Source organism: Dermochelys coriacea, chromosome 4, assembly GCF_009764565.3.
Source record: "Dermochelys coriacea isolate rDerCor1 chromosome 4, rDerCor1.pri.v4, whole genome shotgun sequence".
In the NCBI taxonomy this organism is placed as follows: domain Eukaryota; kingdom Metazoa; phylum Chordata; order Testudines; family Dermochelyidae; genus Dermochelys; species Dermochelys coriacea.
This window is the reverse complement of record NC_050071.1, coordinates 67,968,070-67,989,828: the sequence shown is the minus strand read 5'-3', so window position 1 is coordinate 67,989,828 and position 21,759 is coordinate 67,968,070. Positions and strand designations below refer to the sequence as shown.

General features: G+C 39.7%; 1 protein-coding gene across 5 annotated transcripts in view; it reads left to right on the top strand.

Annotated features, from left to right (window-relative positions):
* MARCHF1 (membrane associated ring-CH-type finger 1) overlaps positions 1 to 21,759 on the top strand; it is a 484,877-nt gene that overhangs the window by 404,403 nt on the left and 58,715 nt on the right. For 4 of the 5 annotated variants that reach the window (XM_043513291.1, XM_043513293.1, XM_043513292.1 and 1 more), the window contains 2 exons: positions 12,685 to 12,764; positions 13,031 to 13,792. In XM_043513291.1, coding sequence (XP_043369226.1) covers positions 12,685 to 12,764; positions 13,031 to 13,792 — 842 coding nt within the window. The remainder of the gene's footprint in view (positions 1 to 12,684; positions 12,765 to 13,030; positions 13,793 to 21,759) is intronic. The other variant, XM_038398892.2, reaches the window with a different exon arrangement.

The window sequence follows — 21,759 nt, the reverse complement described above, 5'->3', positions numbered from 1 at the left end:
GCAGATTTGTGCTCCTCACCAGACCCAGATCCAAGATCCATGTGGGACTTATTAGGCCAAGTAGGAGACTATAAGACTATCACAGGGTTCAAAAAGAGCTAGATAAATTCATGGAGGATAGGTCCATCAATGGCTATTAGCCAGGGTGGGCAGGGATGGTGTCCCTAGCTTCTGTTTGTCAGAAGCTGGGAATGAGCAACAGTAATCATTTCATGATTACTTGTTCTGTTCATTCTCTCTGGGGCTCCTGGCATTAGTCACTGTTGGAAGACAGGATATTGGGTTAGACGGATATTTGGTCTGACCCAGTATGGCCGTTCTTATGTTCTTATGAGGGTGGGGAAAGGGCTTTAGTCCCTCTTACTGCCTTACATGACTTAGGCCTGGTCTACACTGGGGGCGGGGAGGGGGAATCAACCTAAGATATGCAACTTCAGCAACGAGAATAGTGTAGCTGAAGTCAACATATCTTAGGTCAACTTACCGTGCGTCCTCACGGTACAGGGTCGACTGCCACCACTCTCCCATCAACTCCGCTTCTGCCTCTCACCGTGGTGGAGTACAGGAGTCGACGGCAGAGTGATCAGGGATCGATTTATCACATCTACTCCAGACACGATAAATCGATCCCCTATAGAACGATCACTACCCACCAATCTGGCAGGTAGTGTAAATGTACCCTTAGTAAAATAAGGGTATAATCTAGCCCACAAAGAGTGGAATCACAACCCAGTTTTATTTGCAGCGCTCTCCCTAGCAGCTTTCAAGGAGAACACTCAAAATCTTGCAACATCAAATATGACTATGAGCTTGAGCTGAGTCTGTTAAATAACAAGGCAATGGGGCTGTTCTTTTCATTTATTTTTCTGCATCTAAGCCAACATAAAATAATTCAAACCATTGTATCTTGTGATTGTGTTTGTTAGCACTTTGCCCTTTTCTTGCTCTCCTATTTTGGCAAGCACATTGGAGTTATCGCCTAGATGTGTTAATAGTCATTAATACAGGTGAGCCATCTAGCACTTGTATGCTAATATAAGAGAGAGGATAGTTCAGGTGGGAAGAAATGCAAGTGGGAGGAATTAATGCTCTTGATTTTAGATCAGAAAACATTACATGGTTTCCAGATAATTTTTGCAGGATTAATTTACATATGTTGCTGCTGAGCCAGGCCTCAATTCTGCAAGCTGTTCTACGTGGGCCCACGGGTCCACTCTCATGGATCAACCTGCAGAATTGGGGCCCAAGTTTGTAGCCAGCACAATGAGCACTAGTGGAGCTTTGCTAGGTCCCAGTATAAGTTCTGCCTAAGGATGCATTTTTTCTATTTTTTTCCACCAGCAAGGTGATGTTCTCCAAATGCCTTTTATTTTCTTTTATATCAATTGAGAAATAAAAGTCTCAGGCATGGGAAAGTAAGAGCTCAGTGTTGTATTTCTTAACCATTTGGTTAAATGGAAGCTGTTTACAGAAGTCTGTGAAGAGCCCTACATCTTAGCTTGAGCCCAGTAGTTGTATGCTCCAGCCCCTTCTGTCTCAGTCCTAAGAGGCCAGTTGATTGGATACTCATCTCTCTAAATCCCGTTGTCAGCACAAAGTCTGCTCAGCTTCCCCGCTCCACCCCCAACTGTGCATTAGGAGACATAAAAGTTGTATATACAGGTATGAAAGAGCAAATAAACGTAGTCCATAAATTCTTGATATCTACACGTTTTACAGTATGTGTTTGTTTAGTACCCAGCACAATGGCTCCCCGATATGACTGAGGCTTCTGGGGTTCTGCCATAATACAAATATTCATAATAATATTGACTTACCCCATTCCCTCCTCCCCTGCCCCCCCAAAAAAGGCATTTGGCTTTACTTCTTAAACAAACTTTCAGCTCTTTGTGATAATTCTGCTTGGAACAAAATGACTTGTCACAAGCTGGTTCATTAGTTATGCAGCTGAAAGGGGAGAAGGAGATGGTTAGACAAAAGGGTTGCTTGAGATGGAAGTTCAGGAATTAACTTCATATAACCCTTGGTTTAGTTGGAAACCTAAATTTGTGCTCACTTTTGCTTTTACTCAAGTCCAGTTGCTTAGGCTGCTTATTCAGGAAATAGTTATTTTTTCAGGGAGCTAGGCAACATTTTTACTAACAAAATGATAATACTGAGAAATATGTCCTAAAGAGTTAAGAAGGAATCACAGTTCAGAATAATTGCTTTGCTGTAATACAAACACACAATGGAAACTATAGTCCTGGTAATTCCAAGTTTAGCTAGCAATTTTCTTGATTTTATACAATGAACAGAATTTTGACTTGAACCCCTGAGGAAATAGACTTTCCCTAGTAAGAGAGAAGTTGATAAGAAATCCATTAAATACCAATGCCAAAATTGGACATACTGTTTGATTTGTTTTTAATTTTTTTTTAACAGATGGATAATGATACTACTTAGAATTTGTGTTTGAATGCTGATTTGTTGGAAATAAACTTGGTGTATTCATTTGAGTGAAAAATGACACAATAAGGCTTTGATTTGCACAGGTGCTAAGCACCTGCAACTGCCATTGACTTCAGCTGGAGCTCTTCGTACTCAGTGCCTTTTGAAAATCAAATTCTTGTTTCTCAATCTTGCCTTCAAGCTCCTATATTTCTGCTCTCATTCCTTCCAACTCTCCCTCCCAAAACTGAGACTCTTCCCAAGCATCACCACATCCACAAGCACCGCATTTTTATTATTTGCCCACTCTTGTCTTTTAGCCTTCTTCCATATTTCCCCTTATCCCTGAAAGGCCTTCCTTCTCCTTGTACACCAAGCAATATCCCTGCATACACTCAAAATTCTCTTTAAAGTGCATTTATTCAACCACAGAGACAAGGTAGCTGAGGCAATATCTTTTATTGGACAATAAGCTGGTAAGAGACAAGCTTTCGAGCTCATACAGAGCTTTTCTTCAGGTCCTTTGATGACAACATGTTGAAGTCCTGCATACATATGGTACCAGGATTGTTTTCTTGTTTGTACAGCACCTAGCACAATGGATCCTTGTCCTTGATGTTGGTCCTTGATTATAGTACAAACAATATGGTGGTGTTTTATATTTAATGAATTAATTTAATGAATAAATAATGTCTGTGTAAACAAAGAAGAAAATTCTCTGCTCCAAGGCATTCACAAGCCAGGTGGATAAAACACACAGATCGGAGAAAGAAAAGGAGTACTTGTGGCACCTTAGAGACTAACAAATTTATTTGAGCATAAGCTTTCGTGAGCTACAGCTCACTTCATCAGATGCATTTGGTGGAAAAAACAGAGGGGAGATTGATATACACACACAGAGAACATGAAACAATAGGTTTATCATACACACTGTAAGGAGAGTGATCACTTAAGATAAGCCATCACCAGCAGCAGGGGGGGAGGGAGGAAAACCTTTCATGGTGACAAGCTACGTAGGCTATTTCCAGCAGTTAACAAGAACATCTGAGGAACAGTGGGGGTGGAGTGGGGGGGAGAAATAACATGGGGAAATAGTTTTACTTTGTGTAATGACTCATCCACTCCCAGTCTCTATTCAAGCCTAAGTTAATTGTATCCAGTTTGCAAATTAATTCCAATTCCGCAGTGTCTCATTGGAGTCTGTTTTTGAAATTTTTTTGTTGAAGAATAGCCACCCTCAGGTCTGTAATCGAGTGACCAGAGAGATTAAAGTGTTCTCCAATTGGTTTTTGAATGTTATAATTCTTGACATCTGATTTGTGTCCATTTATTCTTTTACGTAGAGACTGTCCAGTTTGACCAATGTACATGGCAGAGGGGCATTGCTGCCACATGATGGCATATATCACATTGGTAGATGTACAGGTGAACGAGCCTCTGATAGTGTGGCTGATGTGATTAGGCCCTATGATGGTGTCCCCTGAATAGATATGTGGGCAGAGTTGGCAACGGGCTTTGTTGCAAGGATAGGTTCCTGGGTTAGTGGTTCTGTTGTGTGGTGTGTGGTTGCTGGTGAGTATTTGCTTCAGATTGGGGGGCTGTCTGTAAGCAAGGACTGGCCTGTCTCCCAAGATCTGTGAGAGTGATGGGTCGTCCTTCAGGATGGGTCGTCCTTCAGTGATGGGTCGTCCTTCAGATCGGAGAGTAGCAAGACAATGTAACAGTGTCACGATTAGGACTGTTAGAAAATTTTCTAGTAACATCTTTTTCTAGTAACATCAGAAAATACAGTTTTGTCAAAAACAATTTTTTTTACAGGAAAATTTTGTTTCCAACATTTTTCTACTTTTTGATAAACATACAAAACAAAAATTTCATTTTGTTTTTGGTTTAAATTTTGTTTTATTAGTTTGAAACCTGAAAAACTTTGATTTTCAGTTTAGGGTTTTGGGGGGAATTTATTTCCCTCTTTCTCTCCCTTTGATCCACTGGAAAATATTTAAAAAAAGAAAAGGAAAGAAAGAGGACGGTAAGGGGGAAAACCTTTTTCACTGGGGAAAAAAGTAGAATGGGAAGAGAAAGGGAGAATTAAAAAGCAACTGTTTTCTCCTTACTACTACTTTTTGTATTCCTTATTAGTGGAAAAGGGGAAATAAAAGTGAAAGAACTAGAGATTTTTCCCACTTTCTCACACTTACATTAAAACATCTTTCCACTTGAAAAGTGTGAAAAAAGTTAAATAAAATTAAAAAGTGAAAGAATGTATTACTTTTCTAACTTGATAATCTTTTAACAAACTTTTTTCACTTAGCTTCACACTTTTTCAGTTGAATAAAGGGGGTTGGGAGGGATTGAGGGTCTTCTTTTTTCCTTTTTCAATCATCGAAAAAAGGAAGAAAAATGAAACTGTTATTCCCCAGTTTCTCTGGTTTTTTCCTCTTTTTCACTGAAAAGAAGGGGAAAGTATAAAGGGAAAGATAGTGAAGGAAAAATCCAAAATGTTACAGAAATTAAAAGAAAATGTTGTTTAAAAAATTTCCATAGAAAAATCAGATTTTTTATCAGAATTTTTTTAATAGGATAATATATATTTTTTCAATCATGTTTTATAATTATGCAAAATAAAACCTAAACAGGACTTACGTGAAGTTCTACTCTTCAGGCTTTGAGCCATGCATGTTTTCTGTCTGTATAATAATATGGACTTTTGCTGTCCATGTCCAGTTTAGATTCTAAATTCCCTTTACACCTATGCAGCACCAAGCATGCCCTAAGTCTCAGACAATAATAATGGATTGTGTAGTATAGATACATGTCCACCAGGATTTTGACTGACACCACAAACTCATTTCAGGGTCTCTGAACAGTCATCAAACAATAATGACTTTGTGTGACTACTGACCTTAACAGCATTCAAATCAAGATGTGTAAAGCTCCATAAACCATTGCTGATCCTCTAAGGCATCTGTTCCCCAAAGTATCATTATTTTAATAGGACTTGAAGTTTCAGTTATTTGAATATGTCAGGTGTTGGGAATCTGGAGGATTTTATGATGAATCACTGCTATACTTTGTATCTGAATAAGAGTATAAGTCATTTTAGGGACCGGACAAAGCCATCTAGGACAACACACTTGCCACTGGTTCTGTCTTAGCACCTTCCTTTTCATCATAGCCCCAAATACCATCCTGAACCAAGCATCCCATACAAATGCTTTTGGTGTTACTTAAGAGGGAGGTTTATGATAATTTATTCACCTATTCTGCCATATCTTTACCCTTTATGTGAAATTGTTCTGCATGGGTTATCCATTTATGCCTGGCTAAATTCAAAGCTTAAACCTAGAGCTGGATGAATGATTTTTGGTTTGGCCAGGCGACCAAAGAATCAGGGAGAATAATGCATTTGGTTCTGAAAATACTTGAGAGCAACCCACTGCAGTATAGCTTGCTGGCAGAGGGAATCTGAGTTTAACTCTCTGCTCTAGAATGGGGATTCAAACTACACATACACAAATCTTTTCCCAGCTGAAACTCTTGGGTCAAATTCGGAAATAGTTTTGAGTCAATTGAAACTGCATTTTTTGGCAAATGAACTAGTTATCTGAAACATGTTGCCCATTCAGTTCTGAATGCTTTGCAAGTGTGAAACCATGTATCTTTTCTGATCATTTCCATAAGGTCACCTCAAAGTTCCTTTTTTTTTCCAATTCAGAAGGGAGCTTGTTGCTTCATGCTTGTGACATAAATTCTTGGGAACTTAAATGTGCAATATTTTAGAAATGGTTTGTCAAGAGTATAGCTGAGTTACAGAAGACACACATTTGGGAAGCTTTACGAGTCTGTGGCATACAAACCGAAGACCTAGAAACAATTTGAAAGCTAATGGGGAGGTTCTTAGGGTTCCAGCAATAACGATACATTAATTCCACTGCTATCTGTGCTACCATGAATATTTTGTCTTTACTGGAAGATGATAGTTTACTGAATGCCTTTTAAAGCAGAGAGATGCTTGATATTAGAGGGTTTTCTGCAGTCAGATGGTAGTCCAGCCTGCTTTTTTGTTGTCCTGAATGTGTACTACTTACAATTATTCTGTTTGTAAAGTGCATCATCAGCTCTTATTCAAAATAATTATGACTAAAACATCCTGTCATCTCTGTTAATTGAATTGCATCCTTTTGAAGAAGAATTAATCTAAACTGATTAAGACATGAGAAAGTGGTGACTAGAGAATGATTTTTAACAGTAATTTTTTAAATGCCAAACCTAATCAGCTGGAGTTGGCACTGTCCCTTAAGCACATTCGTAGCCTTCATGTCATAAAGAAATGAGTTGCCTTACTTATAAATGGGTTGTCAGACAACTTAATTTTGAATTACGCCTTTAATTATGCTACTCGATATACTATGCTATGATAAAATTATGCAGCTGGCCTCCAGTTTAGTTTCCACATTTGAATGCACCGTACAATGAAGCTGTCTGAAATAAACATGTATTAAAGGAATACACTCTTTACAAGAATTCATTATTCTACTCGCCAAATGAAATAGAGACCTTAGTATCAATCTTGTCCCCATTCAATGAATACAGTAACTTCAACATAATCATAGTGTGCCAAATGGCAAATTATAGCAATGAGATGTGGTATGCTGAGTTTATGTATTTGCAAGGTATCTGTTGTGTACATTTTCCCTTAAGGATTCATTATCTTGATTGAGATTGTATTAGAAAAATCCACGCAAGTTATCATGCTTTCAGTGTAGAGGGGGGTACATAAGTAATCAACTTCAATTGTTCTGGATGATTGTGTTACTGTAACTGTATGGATTAATTCATTAAAATTTAGTTTCTTGATAAAAACTTAAAATCTGATTCTACCATCCTGAGAAGGAGTAGCACTTTACTCTGTACAATCTCAGTGGAATTGCATGCTAAGGCTTTTATCCCGCTTTGCACAAAGGACTCCTACACCTATGCAGAACCCCTTTGACTTAAGTAAGGTACAGCTTGCAGGCTCCAGGGCCCAAGGCATAACTCAACCTGAGTAAGGGCTGCAAGATCTGACCTTTAATGAATAATGTTATGAGCTGGTTGAAACCTTTCTATGTTTGAGTTAAAACCACATTAAGACTGGTAGCTGTGGACTCAGAGTTCAATTAACATAGTTAAAGCATAAGCCAAACCTAACACAAAAGGTGTGTGTGAACCTGCCCAGGAAAATTTGACTGAGTATTATTTGGAGTAGGGGTGGGAAAGAGATCACACAGAAATTGAGGTCAAACAGAAGAACAGTTAGAGCCAGAGAGAGGCTGAAAGAGCAGCTGACTCTGGAAGAAAGCTGCAGAGAGGAAGGGCAGAGGGATGCAGGCTGAAAAGAGTGCCCTTGGTGCTATGAGCAAAAGAAGCTGTTTTCTGCTTTGATTCCTTCTGTATTCAGAGACGCCAAATTTTGTATATTAATATTTGTAAACAAACAAAACTGCATCAAAGAAATACCTGACTATCCTCAATTTCTACTCCCAACTGGAACACCTACAGGACCCCAGACTTTGACTAGCTATTCAGGTTGAAAAGGGGCAATAATAAGTAAATCAAAACAAATGTTAAGAACACTATCTCTAAGTTTTAGAACCTCACACACCATTTAAGTTTGATATTCATATATCATTAAAGAAACACTGTTCAGTTTAAACCTGAAATTTGGGTTTCCGTTAAAAATTGTGGGGAACTTACTGAATGAAATTTACTACTGAGGAGAAGATCTGTATAAGGCATGTGCATCACTTAAATCCTACTTAAGCTCTATTTTGAGGGCTTAGATGATGCATCGCCCTTATGCCTGCATATGGGTCATGTTTCACCATAATGGGCATAAAAATGTTTCCAGGTTTGGTTTGGTTTTTTAATTCAATGGAGACAGTTTTGGCAGGGTTTGAACATTTCCCTTTAATGTTGGAAACCAAACAAACACCATTTTGCTAATGTATGAGAAATAGAAAGTGAACCTCACTATGAACCAGTCTAAAAATCTTCTTTAACCATCTGAGTGAATGGGAAACAACATTGTCCCATTTTGACTTGAATGGCTAGTCAAAATTCAGAGTCCTGAAGATGTTCCAGTTGGGAGTAGAAATTGATTATGGAGTCTAGGATGTTCTTTGATGCAATCTTGTTTATTTACAAAGAATTTACAAAATCCTGCTTCTGAAAACTCAGGAGGAACCAAAGGCAAAAGGAGTACTTTCTTACCTGACAGCCCCAAGCCTCTTTCACCAGCACCAGACCCAAAAGCTGTCTCTTTAGCTTCTCCTAGGGTCACACGCATGCAGAGCTTACAGGCTTCTGTTTGGATTTCTTCAGGTGTACATCAGTCAACGCCTCCCCCTCCCTCCCAGTGCCTACTGCCGATCAGCTGTTTTGCAGCATCTGGAGGTGCTGGGGGGAGGAGGAGAGGAGCAAGGGTACAGCGTGCTTGGGGGAGGAGTGGAACTGGGTGGGGAAGAGGCGAGGCAGGAAGAGGTGGGTTGGGGGTGGGAAAAGGCAGGGCAGGGGCCTTGGGGGAAGGGGTTGAGTGGGGGCAGGGCCTCGGCAAAGCAAAACACTTAGGTTTAGATGAATCAGTATTTTCTGATGACAATGCCGTTTCCTCAGAAATCTCAGAACCAGCTCTAATAGGGAAGTATTATTATCTCCATTTTATTTATACCCGAGGCACAAAGTGACTTGTCTGTGGACAAAGGAAGCCTGTAATAGAGAAAGGAATTGAACTACTGTCTTAGAAGTAGCAGGCTAGTGCTCTAAACATGTGGGCTATCCTTCCTCTCCATCGCGGAAGCTGCTCTCAGTACACCTTGGACTAATTCAGGATTAGGCCAATTCTTGACAAACATTTTGCTCATTTCTAAATATAATTTTGATTCAGCCACATTAAGAGTCACCCATTTTTATTCACATTTTACAAACATTTCTGTAAATGAAGTTCCTCTTACAAATGTTTGCAGAAAGCAATTAGAGGCTGGGATTTGTTCGATCACAACATACAGTTGGCTTTGTTTTTAAATGAAATTTATTTTGGATAAAAGCAGAATTAATTTATAAAGGTTAGGTCATTCAAACAGGTAACAGAAACAGTGGCACATGATGCCAGGTCATCAGTCACACCACTCAGCTAGTGAATCATGAAGAATTTATTTGTGATTGATCCACCAGCTGAAATAAAGTAATATAATTCACAGTCTCGCTGTGAATTTCAACTGATGTACAGAGAAAGAGCTAAATTAGCTCAAAACCAAATTCTCCCTTGCACAAGGTCTGTGCGTTATTTAAGTCCCACTTAAACCTTCTGCATATTGGGTGAATTTCACTCTAAAGTTAACCTAGGATGTTGTGCTAGCTGACCTGTGATCTGATTCCGTTTGGTACATCTTGTGTTCATACTTCCAGTGTTTCACCAAAGGGCACAGCTCTTTACGGCTAAACACATATGTAATTGTTCACGTGTAAGAACTGTCCTTAATTTTTTCTGACAATTCTCCACCACTTTCCACCACCCATCCATCCACCCCAAAAAAGAAAAGGCCAGAGGAACAGGCAAGGTGTGTCCATGCCATAGAGCTTAGCAGGTATAGAAAATGGGTGGATCCGGTAGTACCAAGGGCAGAGGATCCACTGCTATGTGGAATCTCTTTTCTGTCCTACCTGCAGGGAGCCTGTGTAAGGGCCCATGAGCTGGGCTGGAGCAATTGCCAGATGGCAATTCCTTGGCTGCTCTGTGACCTGGACAGATTGTTTTCATGCCCTTATCCACTGTGCATCTGCTGGTGCACAATCCAGCTGCTTGGCCTGGCACTGGCCTCTCATTTTGTTCCTCGGTGACAATGCTGTAGTAAGCAGTCAGACAAACTGCATGAGACATGAGTTATCTATCACTTAACAAGGCTTATCACAGATGTTGAGATGAGGAAGAATATATTCCACAGCACACAGCTGCCAGCTCTTTCTAACATCCTCTTTCCCCAGATGTAATTGACTCTGCCTTTTCTCCTTCAAAACTGTTGAAGTAAGATGTTTGTTTATCTAGAGAGACAAGGAAAATAAAATATTTTCTCCATTGATGACTGATCTTTTTCATTCAGTGGCAGTCACTTTAATGTGCCATATCTGGCTGACGACACATCACACCTGAGTTTTGTAACAGGCGGAAGGGACTTATCCATACAAGAGCAGTTTTAACATACATGCTTTCTCACATACACCATTATCAAGTTCACTTTTTTATTCCTAAGCTTTTATTTTTTTTAATGACTGAATCCCTCACCCATGAAGACTTTACTTCAAATCCTACCTCGGCTCCCAACTTTCAGTTGAGTCCATCATAACACAGTGGTGGTCCTGCTCGAGACAGACCCAGACATTAAATGTTAAAGATGTTATGGGTCAGGATTATGCTGCAGTGGCAGGAAGCTCTTGATGCATCTATCAACAATTTTTAGCCTGGGCTATTAATTCCTTATTTTCATTAGTACAAAATTCACACCTGATCGAAATAAAAATTGACATCCTGCCCTGGGCAAAGTAATGCAGGAGTCAGTTTGATTGTGTGGTCTATATAATATTTGCCTTATCTAGGTCTTATGACGGGGATCGGCAACTTTTGGCATGCGGCCCATCAGGGAAATCCGCTGGCAATCAGACCACATACAGGAGAAGAATGAATATTAAATAGGAGCTGAGAATGTAAAGGATCAGAAACCAAAACTTAATGCTGATAAATCATAGGACAGGGATCGGCAACCTTTGGCATGTGGCCCATCAGCGAAATCCGCTGGAGGGCCGGGACAATTTGTTTACCTGCAGCATCCGCAGATTTGGCTGATTGCAGCTCCCACGGGCACGGTTCGCCATTCCAGGCCAAGGGATGTTCTGGCAGCTGCTTCCCACAGCCCCCATTGGCCTGAAATGGTGAACCGTGGCCCGTGAGAGCTGCGATTGGCCAAACCTGTGGACGCTGCAGGTAAACAAACCTGCGGATGCTTCAGGTAAATCCTGGCCCTCCAGTGGATTTTCCTGATGGGCCAATATGGAATAAAATAATATAATTCACAATCTCACTGTGAATTTCAACTTATGTAAAGAGAAAGATCTAAATTAGCTCAAAGTGGTATGCTGAGCCTTCATTTATTCATTTTAATTTAAGGTTTTGCATGCCAGTAATACATTTTAACGTTTTTAGAAGGTCTCTTTCTATAAGTCTATAATATAACTGAACTATTGTTGTATGTAAAGTAAATAAGGTTTTAAAAATGTTTAAGAAGCTTCATTTAAAATTAAATGAAAATGCTGAGCCCCCTTTCTCCCCTCCCCCCGGACTGGTGGCCAGGACCTGGGCAGTGTGAGTGCCACTGAAAATCAGCTCGTGTGCCGCCTTTGGCATGCATGCCATAGGTTGCCTGCCCCTGATCTAGTCCTTGGTAAACCAGGAATCTCTCAGGACCTACGTTTGGATCCCCCACAGCTACCCTACCAATAAACTATCAGGCAGACCAAAATTGTTTCTTGTCAGCACCATCAAAACATGTTTCTTACTGGATGCACTTTGCAAATTGCAGTGACAACCTTAGGAAGGGAATTGTGTACAGTAGATTTGTATGTGTATTGAATTTCTCTCTCCTGCTGTTTGGAGAATGTGATAGACTCTGTAGAGTTGCAGCCTGAACTTTGGACTTTCTCAGGCTCATCAATTTCACATTCATTCAACTCTGATAGATGATTTGATTGCCTTGGAAACCTTTTTAAAAATGCTTTAATATTCATGATGCTTGGTCACTCCATGCCATGCAGGTTTGCAAGCTGAGCCTCTGCGCTCATCCTGATTCACAATAATGTCAATGTGTCTTATTTCATTCTGACAAGGATCGTCACACTTATTTGCCTGCTTGAACATTCTTTCCCATCAAACACTTACAGTAGATCAGAACTAAAATGAAATCTCAGCTGATGAAAGCCTCTTCCTGAAACAAAAAAATATCCAAGGGCAAATGAGAGCTGCAGCCCTTCAGTTATATTTAGTTCCTCAAAAAGGTTTTACTTCCGTTCACTCTTCCTGTATTTTGCGAACTTGTGTGCTTGCAACAGAAGACCATGCACAACTGCAACAGTTGTTTAAACTTTTTAATCATGTGGCAAAGCAGTAAAATATCTGCAATGTATTTTATGAGCAAAGAGTCCAAATTGTCTAACTTTTTTCAACAGGCAAGCAGTCCTACAACAGGAACAGCTCCTAGGAGTCAGTCACGGTTGTCTGTATGTCCTTCCACTCAGGACATCTGTAGGTAAGTGCTGAATCAGTCATTTTAATCTGTCTGTCAAACATTAGTTTTTTTCTTTGTCTAATAAGCTAAAAGTAAGCTCTTGCTTCTGCCTAGCATTATTCATGAATTACATATATCTGGGTTTTCTTTAGAGCTCTTGTTTTTGTCATGTTTCCTTTTCAATCTCATATTTTCTATTAAATCAACTCGTTTCTGTTTTCATCTCTCTCTTTTTTGTTCTCTCTTTACCGTTTTCCATCTCTCTCCTTTGCTGCTGCTTTGTTTAGATCTACCACCTTGCATGATGTGTCAGAAGATGAGTTTGAACATGCAACACCTGTCATGGTGCTGACCCCTGCTAGTAGGGAGTCTGGTAAGAAACAAGTGAAACGAAGGTTTAGGCGGAGGAAGGCGATTGGGGACAATGTTGAGCATACAGAAAAGCAAAGAAAAGGGAAGGACTGCAAATTGTACCCGGTGGTTGCAAGCTCCAGATGCAGTGCATTGCACAAGGAAACATATGATTCATCATCCTCAGATGAGAATCAGTGGGCTCAGGCTAGAAGGAGAGCCAGAGAAAAGGTCAAAATGCCCAGGAGAGGGAGAAGGAGCAATAGATCTTGCAGTAACCCAGATGGATCTCCAAATAACAATGCCATTGAACTTGTCACCCTGGGGACAACAGGGGAAAAGAAACAAGAGGTGTCTGATTCTGATAACCACACTTTAAATCACAGGAGGAGAAGGGTTTCAAGATTTAAAGAATCTTGCCTTTCACTGTCTTCAGTGTCCTCTCCGGAGGCAAGGAGTTTCTCAAGAAAATGTGGAAAAAACAGGGGCAGAAGCTACCCCCGAGGGCTGCAGTCTTCATCTCACCTTAGACAAAATAAAGTGGCCAAGGAAGGCTTTACAGAGAGAGACTCTGGCAGTGATACTCTGACAATTCCAGAAAATGGAGAATCTGTTGGGGCAGGGCCCAATGTGACAGATGCTGTTCAGAAAATTCCTGTTTTATATGATGACTGGTCTGATGATTTAGAAGTATGCAGGTTAGTCTCTAATAAGAAAGATTGGATATTACTAAAAGGAATTGCCGTGAATTATACGTGTGCTTTTTACCTGATTCTTGCTGTCATTTGGATCTTTTTTTTTATAACTACTGCTCAGTAGCTATCTGTTAGGGGCAGGGATACATAGCACAAAATAGTTGATAAAGGAAGATTTCTAAAGATATGACACCTAACTCATTTAAAAACACTAGTTGCACAGAACTAGATTCCCACCTCCTGCATGGTGACTTGTCCTACCAAGTTTGAGACACTGCACTCTGGCACGAGAACCAGAGATTGAATGGGAAGATCAGATAGCTCAATGCTAATGGGATATGGAGGCGTTCATTCTTAGATGACCAGTTCAAATCCAGCTCTGGTCTGAAGTGATTGAAATGTGTTACTCTCTGGGTCTGTTCATTGACCTACATGAAGTGAGTTGTTGGTCTCAAGTCAGTGCATATTACACATGACAGCCTTATAGCTGGCGTTACTTTGGCAGTCTTGGCACATATGTTAAGAACTATAACAGCACGAATACTGAACTACCTTCCAGGTTAAGACGGAGGTATGCTGGCAGGTAGTGTGTGGGAGTTTGTGCTGCTGCTATCCATGATGTGTTATGTGAATAAATAGAGATCTTTGGTTTCCGAGGCTGTCAGTCTGGCACCATTCACAGTGAGAGACCCTGGGAAGTGCATGGAATAATAATAAATTCAATATTTGAAGGAAAAATATATTAAAAGGATTAGAATTAGGATAAAGTAACATCAACAAGAGGTCCAGCGAAGCAGAGAAGTTCGCCTGAGGGAACTATCAAAGGGAAGGATTTCAGACCAACATCACATTAAGTCAGTACATGGCAGCGTGTCTGTGGATCTGAAAGCTGACAGGATTGTGTTCTGAGTAAAAACACTCTTCAGCTTACTGACACCTTTAAACCCAGTATATGAGTTTGGGGTAGAAAACTGAGTGAACTTGAGTAAATCAATTCATCAGTAAATTGAAAAGGAAGTTATAGGTGAAAATCAGGCATTAAAGTTAATATTTCTTTTTAAAAAATATGCTGGACCTGTTTCTCATTTACAGTGAGTCCCCTGGCAGTGGGCCTTACTGTAAATGAGAATCAGACCTAATATATTGGTACAGTAACTGAAAACCTTGCAATCTTTTTTCTTTTCTGGGAAGAACTGGTATGAAAATATAAACAGAAGTGGAATGAGGAAATGAATATGTGCTGTGAAACTACATGGCGTGATACAGTGTACTTTGTGTCTGGCAGTAAGCTCCAATGGTCCTGGTTAAGAAAATTGTCAGTAGAAGTATAGACAGTGTGCTCCTTCAGATTACTGTATGTAAGATATAATTATTAGTTGATCATGTGCTGTACACCCTTCAATATGTTAGGCAAGCCACAACATAGTTCCCTTTTCATTATTTGTTTGTTGTATCCACCTGTTGATCCTGTACTTATATTGTGAGATCTTGAGAACAGGACCCATCGTTTAGTTTTGTGTTGGGCCCTGATCCATACTTAGGGCCCTGCTAACTACTGCAATAAATAATAATTATTATTATTTATATTACAGTAGCACTTTGAGACTCCGTGTGCTAGGTACTGTACACATATATAGTAAGAAAATTCAGTTATGAACTGAATATAAGTGAAAAACTATTTAAAAAAATGATTTAAATTAAACAAGTGTAACTTTTTCAGGTAGACCAGGCCTAGTTGCTGCCCCAATCCATGAACTCAAACTGTGTTTTCAGATGCAAGCATGGACTCTATTTTTCTCTTTATTGACAGAACAAGGAGTAATGGTCTCAAGTTGCAGTGGGGGAGGTTTAGGTTGGATATTAGGAAAAACTATTTCACTAGGAGGGTGGTGAAACACTGCAATGGGTTACCTAGGGAGGTGGTGGAATCTCCTTCCTTAGAGGTTTTTAAGATCAGGCTTGACAAAGCCCTGGCTGGGATGATTTAGTTGGGGATTGGTCCTGCTTTGAGCAGGGGGTTTGACTAGATGACCTCCTGCGATCCCTTCCAACCCTGATAGTCTATGATTCTTTTTGTCCACCCACCCAGCTTTACTATGACTGTCCACATTTTGCTCACCCTGGGGCACACAGGAAAGGAAGAGAAAGAAGGTCATGTAGGGGGAGAAGGATGCCTAAGAACTGTTAGATTAAATTTCCTTTATCATACTATGTGTTTCTCAAGTGTACTTTCACTACAGTGTTTATGCACCAAAATAAATGTGTGGTACATTAGGTGGGGTCAGAAACTAGGAGATAGGAGGAGATTACAGAGAGGAAAGTAGGAGGACCCTTTAAGGTTCAACCATCATAGTTGCTTTTACAGCGGTGTAAAATTTGCCTGACTTAAGGCTGGAAATGAAACTTTTGAAGGTTCACATAAAACTCTGGCCCAGACTCAAGTGTAGTATGAAAGAGCGGCCCAGCTTAGAGAGGGGTGTGCCCTACTTGATCTCATGGTAAACATTAACATTGAGGAGGTATAGGAAAGGATCAGGAACCCTTATGAGAAGTTGGCTAATCTCTCTACCTGGCTCTTTGCCCCATCTTATTGACTCTTCATTGTAGTGGCACTGTAGCTGTGCTAGTATTAGATATGGATGGGATAGAAACTGGTAGCTTCCTGTGTTTCCACTTCATCCTGATTCTGTTAGATACATCCAAGCTTAGAATGTGTAATGCCTGAGTTGAATCCAAGTGTTTTGTCCTGGTTTGATTATAAAAATAAAGGAAGCACGTTTTCTTCTTGTACAACATATTAGTAAGAAGTCTTCACTATTGTAATTTTGCTGCATACACAATTCCTTTCTCATTTATTAAAAAACTTCCTGTTAATATTCAGCAACATCTAATACCTGCTTGACCCACGTACCTATCTTCAGTATTCACCTTGAAAATACACACAGACACATGCAGCCCAAAATAAGACTCAAAGAGCGATTAAAATCACAAAAGAAAGCATCACAGGCATGTTTAAAATTAGATAATTGCTTGAACAGAATCTCAGCCCTGACTTTGCCAGCTTGGAATTGCTGAGGGAGCACACAAATGCAGGTGGAAAGCAACCCTAAAGGAGTAGCCGAAGATTCCCCTGACATCAGGAGGAACAAGGAAGGGGTGGGGTAAAGTACATGGCATTCCACCTGAGACCTGAGCAGTTCTGCAGTGTCTGTGTGTGACGGCTACAGCCAGCATAATTTAAAGAATCAGAGGAGCCGCCTTTCCCTGCCACTCTGCTCAGCTCTATGGAGTGTAAACTTGGCACAGCTGAGAATCTGTCCTCTTCTTTTAAAATGCTGCCATGTTAACAGAACCATAAGGCCACCCTTTCCTCACTCTAGGGGAAGTGCTGTATTTCTTATAGTCATTCTAGATGTATCACCTCTGGAAGATTGCACATCTAGGAAGGATGCTACAAAATCAAAAGCATGCTAATTTTTCGTGGCTACTAAGTTATTTTACTTGTTAAATTTGCATACAGCTACACAGAAGGCAGAAGATTTATTATACGATAATACTGCTTCAGCTGAAAGAATCTTACTAAGTACTGTGGCTCATATTCTGGCTAATGGGGTGGAGACAAGCTTCTTCTATATCCATTGTAAGAGCCAAGTGTCCTTTAATGGAACATCAAGTTGAATGGTCCATTCACAATGACTAGACTGGATGTAAACTGCCTAGTGGGTGTTACCTGAGGGGCAAATGTATTTGAAATACAGGTATGTAGTCAATATTCACAACATCAGATACAAAAATGATACATGCTATAAACAGGATAATCATACTCAGCAAATCCTGACTTTTCCATCGACACTTTACATGATATACTTTGTACAAGATGTGTTGCAATTGTCCAAGAGAGGCAATATTAATGAGATAAATGCTCATGTTTAAATCATACAGCATCACAGGTGGGCTCCACCCTGTTCAAATTCCAAGATAGCTGGGCAGGCAGGTAGTGGCAAGGAGAAATGCAGGATGCAGGACTTGCTCATTGCAGCAGCTTACCTCTCTTCTTCATGCAGTATTGGAGCTGCTGGTGGCAGGATGTATGTATGTATGGTATTCGGTCTACAAGTTTTGTCTCCCATGTGCTCCTAGAATGGGTCGGAATACAAGAGTCATCCCTTTGCAGTATTTGAAGTGGCTGTGGGAGTGGTTGATCTACCTGTGATGTGGTGGCTACCTGAGCAAGTACTGTAAAATTCCAAGCCTTAGAATTCTCAGTGACTTCAGTGGGCTTTGTCTTGGCTTCTATATTATTCCTAAAGGAGAGAGGATGAAATCATGGGCAGGATAGTTTAAAACTCAGTTTAAGCCACTGTCGAGGGTAGCTCCATGGGCTGGATAAGTCCCCAGTGTTACTCAAACAACACTGGGGCAAGCCCTCCCCTGGGTGCCTTATGGGCCACAGCAATCTTGAATCTCCCCCCAACACACCCTTATACTAGGGCTTGCCCTTTGCAAGATCATTGGAGGGCAGCCCTACAGCTCAGTGCCTGTGCCAAGGGACTCCTCCCCCTGGCAGAAATGGGACTATTAGGGCTCCTTTACATCACTACCAACCCTTGTGCCTGGTGTAAAGGAGCTGGGACCAGGGTGAATATCTCATGCCTGGAATTTCAACATTGGAGTTATGAAGAAGTGCTAGTTAGAAATGGTATTAATTCAGAATCAATAGATGAGACACTCCTGGAAGATTGTTAGTTGTGATATTACTGATGAAAGGAGCACTGAGGGATTTTTGATTTACACTATGGTTCTATTTGTTATCCCAAAGGCTTTTGCAGTTGAAAGGGCTGGGTCAATTTTACAGTTTCTATAATACTAAACTGTAATTGGTTGAAAATATGCATTTCTTTTAAAAACACATTTAAATAAGACAGGATGCATCACCATAACAAAAATTAATTACACGCACAGAAGAATCCTGATTTTTCTGAACTTCTTGAGTGGAAACAAATATGTTCAGATAAATGAGAGTTAATAGTCAGGGAGCGAATGGAACAGAGAGAGATGCTTAGCAATCATTAGAAAGGGAGGTTTGGATGGGGGGATTGGTAATGAAATCTGCATAATCCATTTCAAACATCACTTTAATAAAATCATCTTTTTAGTAGAAAAGTTTTGGTGAATGTATTAAGTAGATTTGATTTCTTTTTTTTTTTGAATCACTCTTTCTGGACTATATTATAAATACTTCAAAAGAAGTGAGATGAGGCATTATTGTATTCAACTGCAGACATAAGTAATTTAAACATCATGTAAATTATATTACATAGGGTACATGAAAATGTAATTATGAAATAATAAAACTGAAATCATAAAATTTCTGAATCATGATTTCACTACATGAAATCAAGTGTTATAATCATGTACCAGTTATGTATAAAATTAACATATGTCTTATTGGTACTGAACTTTAATCACTTAATACACATCAGGTTGGGATCTAAAGGGAAAACAGTCTAAAAGTTGAGAAGAGCTTGAGAAGAAACAGTCCTTCTAAGATTAGTCTTGAGAACAACTGTAGAACTAGAGATATATTTATTTCTGCAGCTGTTAACCTTCACATGAGGATATTAACATTAAAACCTAGATGCTTAATGTAAATCAACGTAGAGACCTTTATTTCAATGGAGCTAGGCTAATCTACACTATCTGAGATTTTGGCCCTAACTTCTGAAACTTTAACATCAGTGATGTACCTGCATTGGGTAAGAAAATATAGATTCCTTCAATCTCAGGAGTATTCAAGATACAGATATCTGAGTGTATTTTGTCAAGTCTGCTGGCAAACCTTGCACGTTTGTCAGCTGATAACAAAATGATGATCCCAGTATAAAAGAGGCAGAATCTAAGGGCTGTTTCCAGCCACATTAAGACTGCTATATGCTGCCTGATCAGTATAATGAGTCTTTACTGTAACAAAGAATCACTTTGAAAAAGAAAGCCCTTACTTCCTTTGTAATAAAAGCTTGGGTCAGCAATCCTTTGACACAGTATACTAACTTCACTGAAGCGAGCATCCATAGCAACATTCCAAAGTAAAAAAATTAATAACTTCTAAAATTAGATTTTAAGCAACTAAGTTTTAGCAATGGGCACAAATCTCAGCTAGGAGATTCCAGTAAACTAGGTAATCCTCTTTTTCTTTCCAGTTTTACTGGGAAATAGCAAGAAGTTAGAAGGCTGTTAGAACTATGTTTAACAGAGTTTTTGGGGGGAGGTGGTGCTTATAATCAATTAATTGCTTAACCAAATTACTTCAAATTTTCTAGGAAAAAAGCTACCCAAACATGAGGTTGATAGGACTTCTTTGGATGGATTTTATGGCAGCAGGGGGCAACATCAGGCTTAAAATGGAAACTTGGTCACAATCTTAACTGTGAATAGACTTCTGTTGCTCCATATTTTTTTTCTTTCATTTAGAGCTTCTTGCAGGGCTCACCTGTTTGTAACAGCTCTCTAAAAGAAATATGGTCTTTACTGGAAGAGTGATCACAGCTCAGGCTAGTACCTGGAGTAGCAAAAGTGTGGTGCAATGAAGAAGCAGTGTTTTTTATAAGACATGTAGATGCTGCTGGCTACGTTGCATGGTGGAATTATGGTTGTTGGAGGCCTGGTCTATGCTAGGAATTTACATAGGTGTAGATATGAAAATCCGCAACTTAACCCAAGTGTAGACAGCTCTTGGCTGATGGAAGAATTCTTCTGTCAACCTAGCTACTGCCTCTCAGGGAGGTGGATTACCTACACTGATGGGAGAAGCCCTCCCGTCTGTGTAGGTAGTGTCTACATTACAGCACTACAGTTGCAGCGGTGCAGCTGCGCCGCTGTAACATTTTAAATGTAGACAAGCTCTGAGACTCTTTCCCAAAATTCTGGCACAGGTTTTGCCAGGGGCATGGACAATGTGAGAATATAGTAGGAAAAGCCTTATTACGCACTGGTATGGGGAACTCCACCAGTGACCTGATATAAAACTATAATTGAGGAATCAAGAGTTGCATCTCTTGAATAGGTCATCAAGTTGTTGCTTTCAGCATTTATCTCTGATTAACAGAGACATAGAGGCTATTGGCTAATGTGTATATTGCAATTTATATTATTAAAGTTGTGGGCTTGGTTCTTTAATCCTAAATTTTGCTGTGTTATGAGGTCTTGTTTTGTACCAATTGTGAGTGGCACTGGTAGTGCATTGGGGTAGGAATGAGTTGTAACTATTTACATGATTAAACTGCCTGTTCATCAGTTATAATGAAAGAAGATTAATACAAGTATTGTAAACAAAATAAATCGTTCATAGCCTGCATTCCCTAGTACATTTTGCTCTTGACTCTCTTCTTTATTCTGATCACGCTTTGAGAAATCAAGAGAGCACCTTACCAGAACCATTATGAAATTATGTTAGTGTGGTACAACATTTTCAAAAGGTGTTTTTCTGTATTCAGATAGAGACAGCTGACTATATAGTATAATGGAAGGGCAGGAATGACAGAGGAGAGGTATACAAATTGATTACATTCAGTATGCAGAATTAATGTGCTTCATTCAGACTAGGTTTAGAGGGAGAGGAAGACCAATTTGTCATTTAGATTATTTTATACTGAAAAACTGGAATAGAAAGAAAAAGAGTGTGCGTGATCAGAAGGCAAGTTTGCCAAATGAAGGAGACAGAAACTCAGCATGCTGATGTCTACTGCTAGATGAACTATCCAGAGAGAATAATTTATTTAGCAAATTTAACTCTTTTTCCTGTTGACAAATTATCTGAGCTGGGTTTGATTCTTACAAATGTGTTGATTATTTGCCATGGGTTGTTCACAGACTAAATTTTCAATCATTTGCTATTTGTGGTGTGTAATTGGTTACTTAAGACACATGGTATTGACACATCCAACTGGATGACTGAAATTTTTATAATGGAT